The sequence below is a fragment of the Pempheris klunzingeri genome, chromosome 5 (assembly GCF_042242105.1).
Source record: "Pempheris klunzingeri isolate RE-2024b chromosome 5, fPemKlu1.hap1, whole genome shotgun sequence".
Lineage (NCBI taxonomy): Eukaryota > Metazoa > Chordata > Actinopteri > Acropomatiformes > Pempheridae > Pempheris > Pempheris klunzingeri.
Genome location: NC_092016.1, coordinates 10,770,237 through 10,790,802, shown reverse-complemented (window position 1 = coordinate 10,790,802; position 20,566 = coordinate 10,770,237). Strand labels below are relative to the sequence as shown.

At 41.1% G+C, this 20,566-nt stretch overlaps 2 protein-coding genes across 2 annotated transcripts; one reads left to right on the top strand and one right to left on the bottom strand.

Moving 5' to 3' along the window:
• Nucleotides 1-158: 158 nt before the first annotated feature.
• On the bottom strand, nt 159-2,243 carry duox2 (dual oxidase 2). Its single transcript, XM_070830492.1, has 7 exons — nt 2,097-2,243; nt 1,831-1,888; nt 1,597-1,731; nt 1,161-1,368; nt 838-1,052; nt 541-731; nt 159-170 (listed from the first exon to the last, which is right to left on the bottom strand). Exons 1-7 carry the CDS (start codon nt 2,241-2,243, stop codon nt 159-161), a joined length of 966 nt encoding a protein of 321 aa, XP_070686593.1.
• Nucleotides 2,244-3,335: 1,092 nt separating this feature from the next.
• On the top strand, nt 3,336-14,890 carry duox (dual oxidase). The gene is made up of 33 exons (XM_070831219.1): nt 3,336-3,402; nt 3,500-3,583; nt 3,684-3,848; nt 4,253-4,440; nt 4,562-4,763; nt 5,975-6,141; nt 6,553-6,616; nt 6,982-7,078; nt 7,251-7,341; nt 7,826-7,928; nt 8,130-8,302; nt 8,425-8,603; nt 8,760-8,878; nt 9,025-9,162; nt 9,270-9,383; nt 9,739-9,941; nt 10,216-10,401; nt 10,660-10,885; nt 11,019-11,112; nt 11,197-11,372; nt 11,501-11,570; nt 11,689-11,727; nt 11,949-12,127; nt 12,270-12,500; nt 12,611-12,710; nt 12,804-12,853; nt 12,954-13,081; nt 13,195-13,348; nt 13,536-13,768; nt 13,861-14,019; nt 14,198-14,353; nt 14,549-14,677; nt 14,768-14,890. Exons 1-33 carry the CDS (start codon nt 3,336-3,338, stop codon nt 14,888-14,890), a joined length of 4,587 nt encoding a protein of 1,528 aa, XP_070687320.1.
• Nucleotides 14,891-20,566: the final 5,676 nt, after the last annotated feature.

Below are 20,566 nucleotides of genomic sequence, written 5' to 3'. Positions count from 1 at the left end.
AGCTATTTACAGTTAAATCTTTTGTAACACGTAACACTTACAGGCTCACGTATATTATCAAAATAGGTGTGAAATTAGACGCTCCATCTGTAACACATTCAGCAAAACTATCTTCAAGTATTGGCTGGAAAAGATCCCTGAGGGACACCTGGACAGCTTCATATATGTTCCTAAAACACAGAGACAAAATGATCACAGTCAACGAGCAGCAAAGGTGGAAATAACTTATTTAAATGAACATAAGGGAAGTACATGCTGCCAAAATAGCAGAGATATTCTTTTTTTTTTTCTTTCCTGCATCCCATACTAATAATGCATTGGTCACACTTTTCAAATGTCTCATAGAGCTGAATATGTATTTTGCAACAATAAATGTATATCAAAGTCATGTTTCCCAAAAAATTCATAAGAGGACTATGACCAATGTACTGTTGCTGCTTGTAAATGAGTGGCAAATCCATTTACACGCAGCAAAATATTTCTTTGATGATTGCTAATGTGTTGAAAGGAAAATTGATCCTCTCTGTGTCACCAACTTACCGCCTTGACTTTTGATGTCAGTGGTGAAATTGTCACTCCATCAAGGAAAACTGTATTCAGATAGCCCTCCCCGTAAAAACCGTCCTCATCTTCGTAACTTTCGACGCCAACGCTGAAGGCCTCTCTTATCCTCTCCGGTATCAAAATGTTAAGCATCACCACCAGGACCCCAATGATGGTGCACAGCACGCCTGAAAATCATCTTCAGTTAGTAGAATTCACCACACTCCCGCAGGCTCTGTGTGCCAGGTTTAAGTACAAAACATGTGAAATGAATGTGGAGCTTCTTATGCTCACCTGTAACCAGAGCCAGCCAGAACGAATGGCTGTACATGGTTTCAAAGGAGTTGGTCCCAATGGAGAAAACACACTGTGGCACGTTCATGATGGTGGAGAAGGAGGCCATGGAGAAGAAGATGAAGGCGGCGGTGGCCAACATCATGTACCCGGCATACAGAATGACTGGCATGGTGAAAAGGATATTGGCGAGCATCCAGCAGCAAAACGCCGTCCTGTGAAAGTGTGCAGCCATTTTAATTTCCACTACTTCAAACAACCATCTGCTAAAACTGACAGTGTATTAATACAACTTCAAACTGTATGTGGTTAATCATTGTTACCAGAGGGTTGCAGAAGCGTATTTTCCAGAGTATCTGTACTGAAAGATGAGACCACATGTGCTGCTCAGGGTGAATTTCTCAGCGATGTACAGGATGGGGTTGGGTAAGCCTTTCTCCAGAGCATCCTCATACTGCTTTTCCATTGTGTCATGCCAGCTGAAGATCTCATTGTAGTCAATGGTTTCATTGAGCTGTATGACAGGATTCCCTAAGAGAGAAAAGAGGGGGTAAATTTACATACATACACTAAGACAGATGCACCCAAAATGTATTTAGCCATTCAAGAAACTGAGTTTTTATTTATACTTTATAACAGAGTATTTTATGAGATTATTGAGTGAGCATCTGAATCAAAAATCTAACTTGTGAACAGTAAAGCTACCAGCGTATGGTGTATTATACACAAATCTGCACATAACAGCAGCTGCAGCCTCACCTTTTAGTGTAACATTAATGCCGTACAGTCCAACATGCAAGCCGATCTCAGCGTTAACCACTGCGTCGCTGAAAGACTTGTACGTGGCATTTGTGGTCATTCTGGCCTCGGCCCAGTCGTTCGTGAAGTTGAGCGCTGCAGAGTAAGAGGACGCATATGGTGATGAATGATGAATGACAGGAAAAGGAGAAATTGTGATGAATTCAGCAACAATGATAAGAATACAAAACTCACCCACTATCACTATGCCGATGAACAAGCTGATAATTATCCTAAACATCCAGAACAGCCTCTGATGGGGAGGGAAGGAGCAAAATCTAAATTAATTCAGATGCATTGAATAAAAAAGCGAGGGCAATTAAATTAAAGCATTGAAATGCAGCGTGTTTTTATTTTGCACATTCAAGAACCATCCTAACAAGCACAGAGGGAGCCAGTAATCATGAGCTTGTGTGATATGATTGCAGTGAGTAATAGTTTATCTGATGGGTTGCACTCACCGACTTCCCTCGTATTCCCGGCAGAATGAGAAGAAGACTCACTGCTATCACAAGGAAGACCAGAATAATGGTGAGCAACTGGCCATTGAAGATGAAGGAGGTCCTTTGTAGAGGGTAGAATGGGTAAATGTCATCGTAGAAAGTCATCTTAGCTCCTGATGTTACGGACACAGCTGAGACCAGACAGTTCAACAGAGAAGACAGTGTTAGTGGCCGGGTTCTCAGTTTCCTCCAGATGCAGAGATAACGGTTCTTGCTCCTTATGGTAGATAAGAGATGGGGCATTGTTACTGCTGTGTAACATGGCACATGGTTAAGCACAACCATGTCTGCCTCATGTTTTATCATCTAACATTCCCTGACACTGTGTATCATTGCTGCAAAGAAATAAATGCATCTATGTAATGCACAAAGGCATGTAATTCTATACGTCCATGTGACCTCCTCAGTCAGTGTAATGTAAATAGGTGCTCTTGGCTTGGCTCCATCCTGATTTTAATGCACTCATTTGAACCTAAATGAAAAGTCTCAAATAAAACCAATCAATGAAAATGAGAAAAGTTAAAAATCCAAAAGACCTTTCTTACCCGAAAGACGAGGGCTGAAGATGAGGAGAGTGAAGTGTGACCGTTGAGGGGAAACGTACACTTCTTTTATACCAGCAGTCCCCTTTGTGTCACAGGGGGGGAGGATGCATTGACTGGAATGCTGCGGAAAAGAGGTGTGATCCAGAGATGATGACCATTCCCATTTGGGCAACACAGGTCACATGCAGTTTGTGATAAGCCGTGCAACACATGTTGGCTTTGGTATTGCACCAGACTTCGCCTGCATTTGCGCTGCTGCACCACTCCTGCACTACATTTCAGCCTCTGCAGAGGTAAGACTCAACTATTTATTTCAACTGCAAGCTAATATCCTCCTATTAAGTATTAAAAGGGAGCAGGACACAGTCTCTGAGTGGCTGCAGTTTACTCCAAAAGGAACAGTGCAAAAAGTTTTGGAAAGTTTTTCTGTTCATTCATTCATTCATTCATTCATTCATTCATTCATTCAGACAAAATGTAGAATTAGACATCCTGGTTTTTCTTGCCAATCACTGCAAGACCAACAAAGTATAGCACACGGAAATATAATAGAATGAGTAAATAGTAAATGCTGGTTACCTTCGCTTTGTCTCTTCAGAAGTCCTTCACTCCTCTTGGCTGAGGACTGAGCTGAGGAGCATCTCTCGCATCAATGGATTTGCGTAAATGGGTTTGGAGTATCTGTGCAGCGGTTGGCTTGGTGATCAGTGTCTGTGAATGTAAGCAGGCAGCAGTATTTTGCTTTTTAATATTCAGGGAGTTTACACTGAATTAACGTAGACATTTACAGTAAGAAGCTCGACGTGTCTTTAACAGATTCCCGCTGTGAAATAACCTGGGAGGTTCCCCGTTTTGACGGCTGGTACAACAGTCTGGGATCTCCCCGGCGCGGAGCTGTCGGTAAGTCACACAGTTGCCAAAGTGTGCAGCAGCTCAGCAGCAGCAGCAGCTCAGCCTGCCAACAGCAGCTGGTTATCGGACTGTGTTTGTGCTCGCGCAGGTTCTCACCTTGTGCGCCTCGTGCCCGCGCATTACCGGGACGGTGTCTACCAACCTGTGCAGGAGCCGCTGCTGCCAAACCCTCGCAGACTGAGCAGCCTGCTGTCAGGGGGACCCTCCGGTCTGCCCTCAGCACGCAACCAGACCGTGCTCTCCCTGTTCTTTGGTAAATATACTGGGGAGTGCATTGAAGTACACTGACAATAAACTGCAGACTCAACACAGGTGCTAGTTTTTAAGGTGATACTTTTACTGTTGCTTATGAAAAGGATTAATTAAATGACCAACTCCAAGAAATTTAAACATGCATTGTACAAAATCGGCCTTTTATTACCATTTAAAATGATATTGAGTCAGATGTTGCTTTTGAAGCTGATGCTGCCTGATAATAATCAGTTATATGTCATGATATTCATCTAAACTTACTTGTGTTTGTGGTTTAGCATTTCATTCCCAGCAGAACAAAAACCAAATGAATGATTTTTTTCTTAAAAAGAGGGCTAAAAATTCAAGATCTAAATGGACGTTTTTTTTTTGTAGCAATAACTTTTAAACATTTTTATTCCTCAGGTTATCATGTTACTTTTGAAATTTTTGACTCGAGAACTCCCGGGTGTCCACCTGAGTTCATGAACATCCATGTCCCTAAAGGCGACCCCGTCTTTGACCCCAGTGCCACCGGAAAAGTCCTGCTTCCCTTCCAGAGGGGACCATGGGACAAAGAGTCCGGCCAGAGTCCCAGTAACCCTCGCACACAGGTGCTGATTATTGACTCTCATCGATATGAACATGTTTGTTAATGGAGGGCACTTTATATTATATTACCCCACATTTCCTTTTCTTGAAATACAACAATTTGAAAAAAAAAAACAAATGCAGGTCAACTTGGTGACAGCGTGGATAGATGGCAGCTCCATTTATGGCCCCTCGGCGTCCTGGTCTGACTCCCTGAGAAGCTTCTTTGGAGGGCTCTTGACTTCAGGCTCTGAGTGGAACATGCCAAACCAGGTTACAGGACGTGATTTCATGTGGAGCGCTGCTGACCCCTCTACAGGAGATCATGGACCCCAAGGCCTTTATGGTGAGACATTTATTAATGTGTACTTTAGATCTGACCAAACATTGTTCACAAAGAACTCATGTGATCGTCCCAAGCACTGGGGTTTATATCATCAGGAGCATCTTATAAACGTGTCAGGGGAGCTGTTAGTTGCAGAAAGTTGCACTGAACTGATTCCTACTGTAAGTCATTGATTAAAGTTCACTAAAAAACACAGTCAAACACAACTTCTCATTACTTTTATTGAAGAATTGTTGGCTAGAGCTGAACCCAAAACAGTGGCTCTCAGTGCCATTTAATTTATGGTGTTTTAAGCCCCAAAACTCAGCAGTAATGTTTCTTCCCAAATAGAATGACACAGTTGTTTGCAATAATCCGCAGCTCTGGCGGTGGACATTACTTCTCAGTAATTTTCAGGGAAATGAGGTCATTATATGTGGACGTTTTCAGATGTAATTTTTTTTTGCATTTTGAGCCCCAGAAACTAGTTGCAATCATATATAACAGACCTCCAAATCTCACAAAATCACACTAAAAGTATCTGCCTGCATATATTTCACCACAGGTAGGATATTAAATATGTTTCACTGTGTGTTTGGCTCAAATATAGTTTTAAACAATCTGGTGTCATAACTTTTTTTTTTTTTACACTGTGTGTGGCAATACCCACCCAGTCGATACTGCAAGCTGCCGAAAAACAAACAGCAAGAATTTCTTGCAAATGTTATTTCACCAAAGTCTGCTTTGAACAGGGTTGCAGTTGAGTCAAAAGAGGCGCTGCCTGACGTGTGATATGACTCGTTAATTATTGTGTAAATGGCTTGTCACGCTCACCGCAGTAAATCCCTCTCTCTATAGCATAGAGGATGCCGTGCAGGCGTCATGAAACCAGTGTTTTGTTGCTTGTGTTGTTAAAGGTGTGTAGTTATTATCTGGGGCGGAGGAGGAGGATCTTCTCCTGTTGTCACCGCTCTGTTGTCACGTCTTTAAAAACAACCAGCCAAATTATCTTTCCGTTAGTGGTCAGAGATACTCATCAATCAATGCAATAGGAGTGTGACACTAAACAGATGAAGTGCAGAATATATCTGCATTTTGGGGTAATCTTCTATATAACAAATGTTACATGTACAGCCTATTCTCTATTTATGGAGGTGTAGCTATAGTAATGTTAATTCACATCGTGGAATGGCAGAATTCCCTATAATTTGTGCCATCCTCTGTGTCTCCAGTGTTGGGAAACGCCTGGGCCAATGAGAACGTGTTCACAGCAGCAGAGGGGATTATCTGGTTTCGCTACCACAATTATGTAGCCTCCAAACTGCATGAGGAACACCCAGACTGGTCAGACGAAAAGCTGTTTCAAAATGCCAGGAAGACCGTTGTGGCCACATTCCAGGTAGAAGGAAAAGTCTCCATGTAATCCCCTCGCTGCACAGGTGCTGATTTAATTTGCACTCTGGAACCAACGAGGTTGCATCAACACCAGGTGGTCGTGATTTTATGGATGAAATTGCTGGTTTTAGTTTAAGGGCGAATGCATCATCTCTCACTTGTTTGATTAGGCCGTCCTCTGCAAGAACAACATTATACACACGTTAATTAGTTTTTTACCTCTATTGAAAACAATTTTGGCCATATAACATTTATTTTGACACGTAAAATACAAAATACAAAGCTACAATCATAAAATAAGGAAAATGCAAGACAAAAAAAATCAGCTTAAAGAGTATATTATACAACATGTACAATGTTAGTGTGCATTCAAACAAGCTGCAATTACTTTTATTCCTCCTATTTTTCTCCATAGAATATTGCTTTCTACGAATGGCTGCCTGGATATCTTGGAGTCAAAAAGGTTCCTCCTTATCCAGGTAAGAATCATCCAGAGTGCGTGTGCGTACAAGTGGAGGGGAACAGGTAATGCACTGGTGACCACAAGCCGTGGTGAGGTGAGCTATCGCTGGTGGTGTTTGACAAGTATGTGCTCCGTCAGCAAAGCATCACCCAGAGTCTCCTTCTTCTGCTGAATAAGCAGCCACAGCTGAAGAAAGTTAAAGGGACTAAGGGCCTTAATCACTCTTCATTTTCATTACTGTACTGCTTTTATAGCCTCATTTCGACCATTTGGATGATGATATAGGTAGCTTTAATGCATGAGGATTTTCTTCTGATTCAGCTGAAATTTTATTTTGTTCAGCTATCGCTCTGCATTATGTTCTGATCTATCTGTGCACAGGTTACCAGAAGTTTGTTGATCCGGGGATCTCTCCTGAATTTGAGGCTGCTGCCATGCGATTTGGCATCACTATGGCCCCACCTGGTGTCTATATGAGGTACTGTTCTGTTTTTCCAGCTGCACATTTTGAAAATTCAAGGCTGATTATGTTTAGTGGGCTTTAGTTGAGTGTGATATTGTCACTGTGCTTCTGTGAACCATCTGAAATAGAATATGTACATTATTATAAGAAATAAAATCCTCCGCACTGGCTCTGCTTTTCCCTACAGAAACAGAACCTGCCATTTCCGGAAGGTTGTCAACATAGATGGCAGCTTATCACCAGCAATGCGTCTTTGTAACAGCTTTTGGAAACGACAGGTATATCATACATCTGCAGTTTCACAATTTGATGGTGAACTAACTGGTATGCTCATTTAAATACTGTGCATTACATTCATTTTGATTTCCTTTAATGATTTTCTTTTAAAGTGAGACTAGGCAGGGAAGCCACATTTAGTACAATTGTTTATTTATGGAGACAGCGGAAAAGTACAGAGAGAGAACAGCAGATCTGGCAGGATCTGAGCCAGGATCTTTGGCTTCAGCGGCAGGAAAGTAAACCACTCTCTGAACACAAATGGGGTCATTTGTGGAAATGTGTGTTAGCGTTGTTTTAACTACAAATCACTTCACATTTGTTTCTGTAGAGAAAAGCAAAATTCTCGTGGGACTGAAATATAGGACGTTCGTAGACAGCCTATCAAGCCTTATGGTCTCCTTGATGCCACCAGTTAGAGAGGAGAGAAATGTGAGGAATTAATCTGCATATTATATATTAATGCTTTTGTCATTTTGTTTCCAGAAACTCAACGTTAAGACAAGCCGAGACGTAGACGACCTCCTGATGGGCATGGCTTCCCAGATTGCAGAGAGGACGGACAATATTGTGGTGGAGGACCTGAGAGGTGTTTAATGCTTTTTCTACACTGTCTGTGTAGAAAATTTGCCTTTGTTTCATAGTGCATAACATTCATAAGTATACAAAGTAAGAGAAAACACAAGTTCCACAAAGGTCAAGCAATCACAGATTTGTAATATCATTCATCAAGACTTATTCAACCTATAAACTAATATTCATTGCTCTGATCTGATTTGCCCCCCGGCAGACTACATGTACGGACCCCTAAGGTTCACCCGGAGGGATCTGGTGGCCATGACCATCCAAAGAGGAAGAGACTTTGGCCTGCGTAGTTACAATGAGGTCAGAAATGCTCTGGGTCTGCCTTCTGTCAAGACATTTGAAGAAATCAATTCTGAACTCAACAGCACAAACCCACAGGTAAAACCCAGAGTCTGCTAAGACAAAATGTCTTCAAATAATAATGATTATGCATGAGGTGCATAAAAAAGTTTAACAGCAATCCCTTGACTTAAAGTGTGTCTTGTGTGCCGCTCCAACAGTTGCTCCGCGACGTTGCAGAGCTGTACAACGGAGACATCTCAAAACTGGAGCTCTTCCCTGGAGGACTGCTGGAGTCTAAGACTGATGGGCCAGGTTCAGTGTTCTCCACCATAATCCTGGACCAGTTTGTACGCATTAGAAACGGAGACCGCTTCTGGTTCGAGAACAGACAGAATGGGTGAGCTCCTACCTAAAGGACTGTGAAAACAGAAATAGTCGTCATAGTATCTAATCCTACTGTACTGTCAGTGCGATTGATCTCATGTTACTGTCTGCGAGGGTAACAGCATTCACACTCACATCCTACAGTTGTGTACTTTGAGGTGTTTTCCAGTTTGTTCACAGATGAGGAGATCCAGGTGATCAGCAATGTGACCTTTCATGACGTCCTTATTGCAGTCACAAGTGCAGAAGCCACTGATATACAGAACAATGTGTTCTTCTGGAAGGATGGTAAGAATTATTTCATGACTTATTTATCAATCAATCAATCAATCAATCAATCAATCAAAATACTTTATTAATCCCCGAGGGGAAATGATGATTGATTTCAAATTGGTGATGTAGTATTTAAACAAACAGCCTCTCTGTTTCCTTAGGTGACCCTTGTCCTCAACCCACACAGCTGAATGCATCAATGCTCCATCCCTGCACTAATGCGACCCAACTTAATTACTTTGATGGAAGCAAAGCTGGCTTTGGGATATTTATCATTGTTCTGTTCCTCTTTCCTGTCGGTCAGTGTTATGCTCATAAATCCATCTCTTTTTGCACAGCAACGATACTGAGACCAGCAGTTTTGTTGTGAAAATGATAATCAGGCTTGATTTCTTTGCTTTCACAGTTAGTTTTCTAGTGGCCTGTATGGTGGCGTACTTCCGCAAGTACAGGTACAGGAAGTTCCAGAGAAGGACAAAAGCTGGTGCCAAAGCAGAGGAACCAGCCGTGGGAATCACTGGTATGAAATCTGTGGGATAAAAAAAAAAAACCTACTTTATTTGCAGAGTCCAGTGTTGGTGTAAATGATGGTTTACTGCCACGCTGGCCTTCATCAACCATTATGTAACAATTGTAAAACTGAGCTGATTATATGGATTTAAGGGTCAGGACGGGAGGATACCAGTGATGTAGCCATTTCTAGATTAATGCCAGCTCTAAAACTCAACTGATAGTTGACATTAAAGTCATTATAAAAACTACATCTGCTTGCAAACTCTACTGTTAATGAGTTATTCACAGATGACTATGAAACCAAAATGGTGGTTCCTGGTATTTCTCACCTGACTTCTTCACACTCTGCTTTTGCTCTGCAGCCCAGGAGTGGCAGGGCCATAAAAAACCTCTGCATCCTGTCAGTGTGGAGGTCGATGAGAAGAGCAGGCTGCAGGTCTTCGACAGATCTGGGTCCACTCAACGCTGCTTCAATCTGGGCAACCAGGACTACCTCAATGTCGTTCTCTCCAACGACCGGCACCATAAAGCTCTGCTGCTCAAAGCAGCGAAAGAGTACGACCTGGTGAGTAGCTGGAAACCGCAGGGGATGGTTTCTACCTTCAGGCTCTTGATCTGAAAAAGTTGTTGGAAAAATGCTAAAAATGTTGCTGCTGCAGCGTATTGTGTAAACACATACAACCAAATTCTGTTCACATTTAAGATTGTCCACAAGTTGCTTCTACTCTCATCAAATTGTTAATGGAAGCATGATTCTGCAGATATTCCTCATCTACATCACTTTTATCTCCCACTAATCCTGTTAATCTTCTCCTGATGCGTCCTGTTTGCACATCCAGGTGCTGTTTTTTGATGACGAGAGCAAACGTGCAGCATTTGTCATGCATCTGCGCCTCGGGGTGACTGACATCGGGCAGGAGATTAGAGTGAAGGAGATGAGAGAGGAGGAACTGCTGAAGGAGGCTTTAACCAGAGAGCAGAGGGCTCAGATTGTGGAAACTTTCATTCGACATGCTTTCTCTAAGGTACCGTCAGCCTCTGGATGTTTACCTCATCCTCTGCTCTGTTGCAGCGGCAGCAGCTTTAAGCTTTAAGCCGCAAAATGTCGTCAATCCTTGTTTGAGGTCAAACTAGGTCTGACCTCCAGCCAAAGGAACTAATTGTTAGTCTTGATGGTGACATCATCCATGATGGACATACAGTAACCTCAGTTAACGTCTGTGATATCACTAGTGACACTATGGTGATTTAGTGTGTAATGGCACTGTCTCTCTGTTGCATAGGTCTTGGAAATAGAGAAGCGTGACGCTGGGGACATGAGTGGCGTTTCCAGCAAGAAAGCCAAAGAGGTCCTCCAGTGCGAGCTGGCAGCGTCTGAGTTTGCTGAAGCACTGGGGCTCAAACCTGACTCCTTATTTGTGGACTCCATGTTCACACTAGCTGATAAAGATGGAAACGGTTACCTCTCCTTCCAAGAGTTTCTTGATGTGATGGTTATTTTTATGAAAGGTAAAATATACCACTCCAATGGACAGTGACTGGTCTGCTTATTTACGTGTGCTGTCATCGAAGCACTACATAAACCAATACACAGCATTAGTCTAATCTTACATTATGTTCATGATGATGTGTGTTTGACCAGGGTCTCCTGAGGAAAAATCCAAACTGATGTTCTCCATGAATGACATTGGTGGAACTGGCTTCTTATCAAAAGAGGAATTTTCCAGAATGCTCAGGTTTGATTGAGTTTTCTTTATTTTTTCATGACTCCATTTCTTTTCAGTCTAATTCTTCATCTTTGCCCTTTTGATGTGCTGCAGGTCTTTGATTGAAATCTCAAACGGTGCTCTTTCAAAGAGCCAAGCAGAGGACGGCATCAAGGCCATGATGCAGGCTGCGGGCTTTGATGACAAGGAGAAAATCACATGGGAGGACTTCCATTTCCTCCTGCGGGACCACGAGAAGGAGCTGCAGTTTGCACAACTCAATGTCAAAGGTTGAAGAAAGTTTTTTCTAAGAAGATCTTTTTTAATCCTCATATCTTTGACCTTGTCTGATGAGTAAGTGTGGCTGTCTGTGTGTGTGTGTGTGTGTGTGTGTGTGTGTGTGTGTGTGTGTGAACAGGGATGGAGAACCAGGGTAAGAAGCGGTTGCGTCGAGACCAGAGAGTGTCCTTCATTTGTCCAGCAAACAGGTGAGAGAACAGGACACACCGGCTGTAATCACTCATCCAAATCACAAATGTAACGCCTGTTGCTTGATCCCTTTGTTTCCCAGCTTACAATCTTTTCTTCATTTTTTGTTTGCAGCAGCGCCAAGACAGATGGACAAGAGATACGCAGGAGGAAAAAGTTTGGTCCTTGTTTTTGTTTTTTTCTCTTCCTGGAAAATACTTACTGGAAGAAGGATAAGGAATACCGAGATAAGATGTTTGACAACAAAAGTATCACACCCTATTTCCTGTAGTTTGGGTGACTTGAGTGTGAACAAAAATTCAACGGCTAAATGATAGAGAGAACAAACAATATCACCGACTCTGACACTGAAGTCTAATGGATTTGAATGTTTTCAGGTTTGGTGTCAACACTCCTAATGTCTATGTGAAGCCTAAGCGTGAGCAGTACATAAGGAACCCAGTAAAGCAGAAGATCCAGCACTTCAAACGTTTCATTGAGAATTATCGGCGCCATATCGTCTGCTTCATCATCGTGTACGGCATTGCGGCAGGCGTGGCACTTGAAAGATGTTACTGTGAGTAGAAATCACTCTTCCCCATGTTCTGCTTCCTCACTACGTCATGTTAATGTGCTATAGTCCCTCTTTACCTGCTGCATGGTACTTTTCTTTCACTCTGATGTGACACTTTGGCACAGATTAAAAACCTTGTTTTCAGACTACGCTGTGCAGGCCGAATCTACGGGTGTCCCCGAGACTTCAGTGGTGGGCATCGTTGTCTCCCGTGGCTCAGCAGCCGCCGTCTCTTTCCTCTTCCCATACATGCTCCTCACCGTGAGTCGCAACATCATCACAGTGTTACGAGAAACCTTCCTCAACCGATACATCCCCTTTGACGCTGCCATCGATTTCCATCGCTTCATGGCCATGACGGCCATTATCCTGGCAGGTTGGCAAAACAGAGGAGAGAGTAATGATGGGGTGGAAAGTTCTGATGTCTTCAGCTGTTTACATTTTATTTCTGTGATCTCACTCTAACTAGTTCTGTTCTGACTGTAGTTGTTCATAGTTTGGGGCACGTGGTCAACATCTACATCTTCTCCATCAGCGACCTCAGCATCCTGTCTTGTCTGTTCCCCAAAGTCTTTTCCAACAATGGGTAATGTTTGAAACATCTGACAGATTTTTAGCAGATAACTGTATACTTTGTAGGGAGTTATCGTCACTGATTTACAGTGTGTTTTCGTTTTAGGTCTGAACTTCCTCTGAAGTGGTCGTGGTGGTTCTTTCAAACTGTTCCAGGTATCACAGGAAACTGACTTCAGACCTTCAGTGGTACATGGGCTGCATGTCCTATTATGCTTAACTCTGTTTTTTTCTCTGCTTTGTCTCCTTTTCCCAGGAATGACTGGTGTCTTGCTTCTTTTTACCTTTTCATTCATGTATGTTTTTGCCTCACACTATTTCCGCCGCATCAGTTTTCGTGCATTTTGGATCACACATTACCTCTACGTTATTGTCTACACTCTAGTAAGTACTTTTCTGACTTTAAAATATGCCAAATTCCCCCTGCAGTTAAGTGGCTTTCATGATGGGAAGCAGTTTTACAAACATATAATGCTGGTTTTGTTTTCATCCAACAGACGGTTATTCATGGCAGTTTTGCCCTGCTTCAACAGCCCCGTTTCTACATTTACTTAATCCCACCCACCCTGATTTTCCTGCTGGACAAACTAATTAGCTTGAGCAGGAAGAAGTTGGAGATCCCTGTGCTCAGAGCTGAGCTGCTGCCTTCAGGTGACACTTTGCATATCCTGGAAAATCATTCACAGTGGATGGAGTCTTGAAAATGTGTCTCTGTGTCTCCTTGACTTCAGTCTTTGCTAATTGTGTTGCACTTTTCCATCATCTTCACTGAAATCCTGCAATGTTTGTGCGCACTGTGCATTCGAGTTCACACCTCCCCTGGCTGTCCTACCTGTAGGTGTGACGCATCTGGAGTTCAAGCGACCACAGGGCTTTGTGTACCGTTCAGGCCAGTGGGTTCGCATTGCATGCCTGATGTTGGGCACAGATGAGTACCACCCATTCACACTGACATCAGCCCCGCACGAAGAGACCTTAAGCCTGCACATCCGAGCTGTGGGGCCCTGGACCAGCCAGCTCCGAGAGCTGTACACAGAAGAAAGCCTGCTGCAGCTTGGAGCCTATCCAAAGGCAGGTTAAAGCACAGTTGTGTGTGTTTCATCTGCATCTCCACTCTTTGTCTTGTTCATAACACTTATATTAATACTTCATTTCATCCTAAGCTGTACTTGGATGGCCCGTTTGGTGAGGGACATCAGGAGTGGATTGACTTTGACGTGTCTGTTCTGGTGGGAGGAGGAATCGGAGTCACCCCATTCGCCTCCATCCTAAAAGACCTGGTGTTCAAGTCCTCCATCAGGTCCAAGATTCAGTGTAAAAAGGTGCTGTTTACAATCTAACAACCAGTGCATATTTGTGCAATACAGTCAATTACATCTCTTAGAGCTCCTTGGTAGCTCAGTGGTTACAGGTTCCAGCAGTTGCACGTTATTCCCCTCTCCACTGTCACTATCCAATAAAGACAAACATCCCTTGCTAACAGTCACTGCTTATTCAAAGGTGTACTTCATCTGGGTGACACGAACACAGCGTCAGTTTGAGTGGGTGTCAGACATCATCAGGGAGGTGGAGGAGATGGACACCCAGGAGCTGCTCTGCGTCCACACTTATATCACTCAGGTGGCCGAGAAGTTCGACCTCCGCACCACCATGCTGGTGAGACCTGTAGTCTTAAATGTCCACTTTCATCTTCAGGCCAAGCTAAGCTAACCAGCTGCTAGCTTTAGATTCATATTTAGCATGCAGATCTGAATGTTATTGATCTTCTCATTAAACTGTTCCTTTTAAATACTAGATTACAATGAAAACCACTAACAAGTTCTCGCCATTGTCTATGTAATGTGCGGACAGTATGTGTGTGAGCGCCACTTTCAGAAGGTGTGGAACCGCAGTCTCTTCACTGGCTTGCGGTCTATCACCCACTTCGGCCGTCCACCCTTCGTTTCCTTTTTCAGCTCACTGCAGGAAGTTCACCCCGAGGTCAGTCACGTCTGAAACTTAACACAGAACACCAGCCTGGACACAATGAGCCAATTATGCTAACTTCTACATTTGTATTCTTGTCTGTAGGTGGGTAAAATCGGCGTATTCAGCTGTGGACCACCTGGACTGACCAAGAATGTGGAGAAAGCTTGTCAGCAGATGAACAAGAGGGATCAGGCCCATTTTATGCATCACTATGAGAACTTCTAACTGTTGAAGGAGCGACGAGCCACTTCATGCTGGAGATTACAAGTTACTGCAGCAGTTAATTAGAAATACTTTTTCACACACAATCACAGAGACAAATGTAGGATGTTTTGATTTTAAGTTTTGATTTATGTTTTGAAGTGAAAGACACTTGTTGACTACTGACTAAATGTGTCTTCTTCTTTCATCACTGTTAGATTAATTCTAATCAGTCCATGATGAGAAATAGTATAAAAATACAGAATGTTATACATTGTATGTCAAATCATTTGTAATCATTAAGCATCATGTGAGTTTGTATTTGCTGTTTGACTCAGATGTAACTGGACTTAATCATATGTATGATTGATTTTATGTTATAGATTTCTTGTTTCTTTGTATCTATTTTACAATAGATTTGTCACACTGTCATGTGAGTAGGAGGCATCCTAAAACCCAGAAACGCTGTAAGGAACCACACTTAAAATATTATGTCTTTGTTGGTTATGTAAGGACCTGTGGGGTTTTGTGCAGTGGAAGTTCTCTAAATTCTGCTGTTGGCTCCTTCTGGTGTTTCTTGCTTTTGGACTAAAATTACACTTGAATTAACCCAAACTCCTAAATTTGATTTATTGGTTGAGTGATAAGCCAGACAGCTCCTAAACCCACATAAAGAATTACAAGTGAAAATGTGTATTTCCTTTAGGGAGATTTGGTGCCACACGAATTTATGGATTATTATTATTTATCACTTATTACTATTTATTTCTGGCTATTATTACAAACTGCTCTTCGTGTGTTTGATGTTTGAGCAGTGTGGGCTACCTACATTAATGCTATGCTACTGCACAGTCCCAAAACAATAGGCTGCACATACTTGTTTGCTCAACAAATACACTTAAGATAATGTGTGAAGGGTGTATGCAGACACTTAATGAGTCAATATCACGGCAAGCTGGTGAAACCTTTGATCCAAGATAAGAGCAACAAGGTACTTTTTCTATTTGTGTAATATGTTTAAAGTGTCACAAGGAAGGAGACAGCACTTCAACCTATGACTGCCATTACTCTCATGCAGGTTCCCGTTACTGGAGCTAGGATGAAAGCTGATGTAAACGATGCTGTTTTTCTTGACCTTTATTTACTCAGGGTAGTTTCATTGGGAGCAATGCTCTCTTTTTCAGGAACGCCCTGCTCCATTCACACAGTTGCACATATTCACACTTGGCAGCTTTCCAGTTAAGCCCCAGTCTGATCTGGTGGCCACTGAGCAGCTCCATTGGAGCCAGTTAGAATTTATCAGACTTCGCACAGTTTCCTTTGGAGACTGAAAGGGCTTTATACAACTTTTCTGTTTCACAAAAACCATGGCACTCCCCTAACTTGCACACAGACTTTGATGCGTAAATCAATGATGTTCCTCTTTTGCCTTTTGCCTTTGAAACAATAAAAATGAAAGTCTATTTACTCACACAAGTCTGATCGCTTTGTATGTGCATCCACAGTCAAATGGTTTAAGTTTCTTCCCTTTGTTGATCCATAATTGGCAGGTTTCCTAGGACCATAAACCTTATTGCTGGGGAAACTTTAGTATTGTCTGTCTGGAAAAATCTGCATAGCTTTGAAACCATTTAGCATGTGCTGGGAATCCACTGGTTACTTACACAATCTGAAGTAAATAGACTGGATTCAACTCTCTGTTGTCGTGGCTTGAATAAAACATAAATTGTGTCGCTCTTTTCTGTCTAAAGCTGACTTTTTTTGAAAACTCACACAGAATGCAGTGATCGAGAGGAATGGCCAAAGGGATCTTCCTCTTTGTTTTTCTTCGACGGTGTCTGTGTTAGAAGACGTTTGTACTATGTTATGATAATAATCTTTCTTGAAAGAATTTTGACAGTAATACAGTAATATGTGCTGCCAGATATGTACATTTACCTCCTTTTTCTAGTTGAATACTTAAAGTAAATGGCATACAAATATTTAACAATTGTAAAATTGTTTTTATAAATGCCACGAGGAAACTGTCAAACAATCTGAATTACCGTACAGAATGCATAAACCCCCACAAATTCTTTATTTCATTTATGGTAATTCTTTCTCATGTTATTTCCAGTATGTCTTTTTCTGTTCTTATCTGCATGCAGTTCTTTCGTGCAATGACTCGTGATCAAAATCTCATTAGATCCAGTCTAATCTAATCAAATAGTCCTTTTTGTTCTCTTGAAAATTATCGTTGCAGTAGCAAGTAAACAAGGTTAAAATTTGGTCATGTTGGTCATGCTCAGTTGGTTCATGGAGGTACCAAGTATCTGCAGCTTTGTTCAAATCTGGACCTCATCCATCCCCACATACAGTATGATTCATGTCTTTCTCTCTTGAATGTACAATTGTAAACACAAGAAAATAAAAAAGTCTTTTGACATATTAGAAAAGTAAATATTTATTACATGACATGGCTCCTACATTACTTATTTTTTTCCCCCTTGTGACTCTTGTGCTCGCCAACACGTGCGCAGCCTCCATATAAATGATTTGGTGTGGTGCTTACAGTAAGTGAAACAAGTGAAAAAAGTTGGATTGTGAAGTCAATAAGTTGCTGTCAATATTGTTTGAATCAACCAAGAATTTGAAACTACTCGCCAGGTGCTAGCACTGAGAAAACTGATAAGAGCACAGCTGTGACTCAGCTGCATAATAGGAGAGCAAATAGGAGAGCCTTATTTACCCAATAAGTATCAAGCCTGACTTAACAGTTTTGATCATTAATATTAGAACTCTGATTACTGATAATTGATAAGTCTTTTGTTTATTTTATCAGTGAAGGAAAAGTTTTGTTAAAACTTTCACCTTGAAATCTTTATACAGACAACAAAGGCTTTACATAATTCATCATTTTAGATTACATCATGACATAAAGGCCAATATTTAAATTTTCCAGAATGTATCAGTATCTGCTGTGAATTATTCCAATTCATATTTGCAGAAATTATTTAAAAATTAACCGAGATATACTAAATTTTACATTTTTCAACATCATATCATCATTCTCAACTAATTTGTGGGGCTTCAAAGTTCAAAGGCCAAACTGTGCAACAAATATATAAGCTGTAAAACTTAATTTCTATTAAATTTGAATTAAAATGCCTTTCAATGCTGACTAACCATTGTCTTTACACAAAATCTTTAAATAATAATGATAATTAGATGATGGTGCCATATTTTAGGACAATCAAATGGCGTAGACCGAAGTAGCTACTGGTATCTTTTAACAAAATGTCAGATCTCTTGTTGATTGTAATGAATAAACCAGTTTGAAAATATAAAATTTGGATTAAATACATTTAAATCTAAATCTAAAATCTAAAGTAGTCTTTTTTTTTTTTTTTATCTGTCCCATACAAATCACAGCAGGAGATGCTGTGAACAAGCAGTGAGCTATCTATCTCTGTTTTCTTTTCTACAACAGCCACACCGTTGGTCACCTTGACACAGTTAGTGCACTCAGCCGAGGGACAGGAGAGAGGAGACACCTTGTAGTAGATGTGACATTATATTCATCACATTGTAGACGGCACTGGTACTGTAGTAGTACTGTTTCATGTCACATTGGTCTTGCGTCAATAAGCATGTGTTTTGCATAATTACTGCCATTGAAATCAAGCGGTGATTAGTTGAATTAAGCAAGCATTTAGCAAATAACTAAACCATATCTGTTTTACAGCCTTCAGGTTTATGTCACAACATCTATGTGACATTTGACACACTGAACCAGAAAGGAAAACACAATCGTGATATCTTTCACCTTTTCTGTCATGCAACTGTTTTGTAATCCTACAGCTATATAGGGTATGCAATCACACTTTCATAATGTTCTTTTCTATGTTAGGGAAGGATTGGGCAATGAGATAAGGAGCTTTGGTTAATTGACGTCAAGGACAAGAAGTACCTTTTTTTTTTTATTTGATTATTTGTATATGGCCTCATAGTGGCAAACTGAGGGCAAACTAATGAGAGAACAATGTTTTTGGCAGCGTGAAGTTTAACCTCTGTGCCTCAGCAGTTCTCCAGAAATGATGCAATGTGGATTACCAATGCTGTGAACTCCCACAGATTATTCATATTCATTGTATGAAACAACACAGAATAAGAATATATATTGTTTAATCAAATTTGACTGAAGTAAAATGTTAAATAATAGCTTCAAAACAATACTCACATGCCACAGAAACAGCTTTGATGGCTGTAATCACTCCTAATGTCCTTAATGGCCTTGAAGTGATTCCTTTATTAAGCGACTACAATATAGTTCCCATTTTATGCGAACATCCGTTGTAATATTCAGCACTGACCGCTAATACAACACTTCAGGAGTGTGAGCTGTTCAAACCAAGTGGGTATTTCCCAGAGTTACAGTATTTTTAGTACAAAATGTCCTCTTTGTGTTACTCTCCCCATTGTAGCTCAATAAGGAAATACTGTCAGTGGAAACATAAAGAGGGAATGGATATGGTTTACATGCACAGCCAGTGTCACTGAGAGTACACTGGAGTAAAGGATGTTCAGGAGCATATCAAAAATACTGCATAGAACGTGAATTATTCAGTCCTGACGACTGTATAGTTAAAATATGACTATAGGGCACATTTTTAAAAAAAAGATTATTAAAGAAAATCACTCTAAACCTTGTAGCCCTTGTCTTCATCAGTTCATTTAATAAGATGCAGAAATACAGCCAGGTATGAAGCTCCATTTACTGTATGCTAATTTCTTGTTTTATACATTATGTCATGAAAAATGTAGACGGGTTATTTGCTATCTGCATGTCTTTCCCTTTCATCATTCAGGAGGGTCAGACTTAAAGCCTGGACAAGCTTTTTTTTTTAAATAAAATGATCTCAATGGTTTTATGTGTTGGACACATAGCCAGATTATGTATCTGTGTTTCAATTTCCTGGTGATGGTCCTCTGATGTTTCTGTGATTTCAGATATCGTGCTACTGTGTGATTTGTTTCCCCCCGTCGTTTCTCAGTGCTTGTTAAACATACACTGGTCAGTTAATATGTTTATAAAACTATCACCACATGATTTACTGCATATGTGATACTTGCTGATCAAATGGCACCCTCTTCTGGTAAAGATTAGGCCCTCCTCCACCTTTTTTCCCATTAGCTGGATAAAATGTGATTCAAGGTCATGCTGGTTTGTGCTGCATTACTTTTTTTTTTTTAAATAGATTTTCGGTATGATGCATTAAGCTCCCCTTTAAATGTCCTTGTCCCATTCTATTATATGTTAATGCTTCTCCTCAATGCGAGCCTGACATCTCAAAGTAATCATGGGTCAATGCCCATGACAAAATGTTTTAATCTTACTTTAATCAGGTGTCACATTCAGAGCAATAACCAGGAAGGTGAGTTACTGGAGAGCTGATCAGTGGACTGTGGACAGGAGAGCAGCTGGAGGTGAAGTGCCTTGCTCAGGGGCAGCTTGAAACTATGTTTCATTCACATCACACAGATTTTCCAGGATATCCTCAAGCCTTCTTTTGTAACTTCCTGATGACTTTTAGGCTAATCAGTATTACCCAAAATAACAGCGCAGTCTCTGACATGGTTGCTTTAAATTATCAGAAAAAAGAAACCAGTAGACATGTGTTTAATTAAAGGGGACATAAGGTGATTAAATAGCAGCTTAAG

Coding starts and splice junctions, on each gene's coding strand:
- duox2 (XM_070830492.1), bottom strand. CDS start 2,243: ATGACTTTCTACGATGACATTTACCCATTCTACCCTCTACAAAGGACC. Junction 1,369..1,596: donor CATTAATGTTACACTAAAAG/GTGAGGCTGCAG, acceptor TTTCTCTCTTAG/GGAATCCTGTCATACAGCTC. Junction 1,053..1,160: donor TACGCTTCTGCAACCCTCTG/GTAACAATGATT, acceptor ACACTTTCACAG/GACGGCGTTTTGCTGCTGGA.
- duox (XM_070831219.1), top strand. CDS start 3,336: ATGGATTTGCGTAAATGGGTTTGGAGTATCTGTGCAGCGGTTGGCTTG. Junction 8,879..9,024: donor TGTGTTCTTCTGGAAGGATG/GTAAGAATTATT, acceptor CTGTTTCCTTAG/GTGACCCTTGTCCTCAACCC. Junction 13,349..13,535: donor AGCTGAGCTGCTGCCTTCAG/GTGACACTTTGC, acceptor TCCTACCTGTAG/GTGTGACGCATCTGGAGTTC.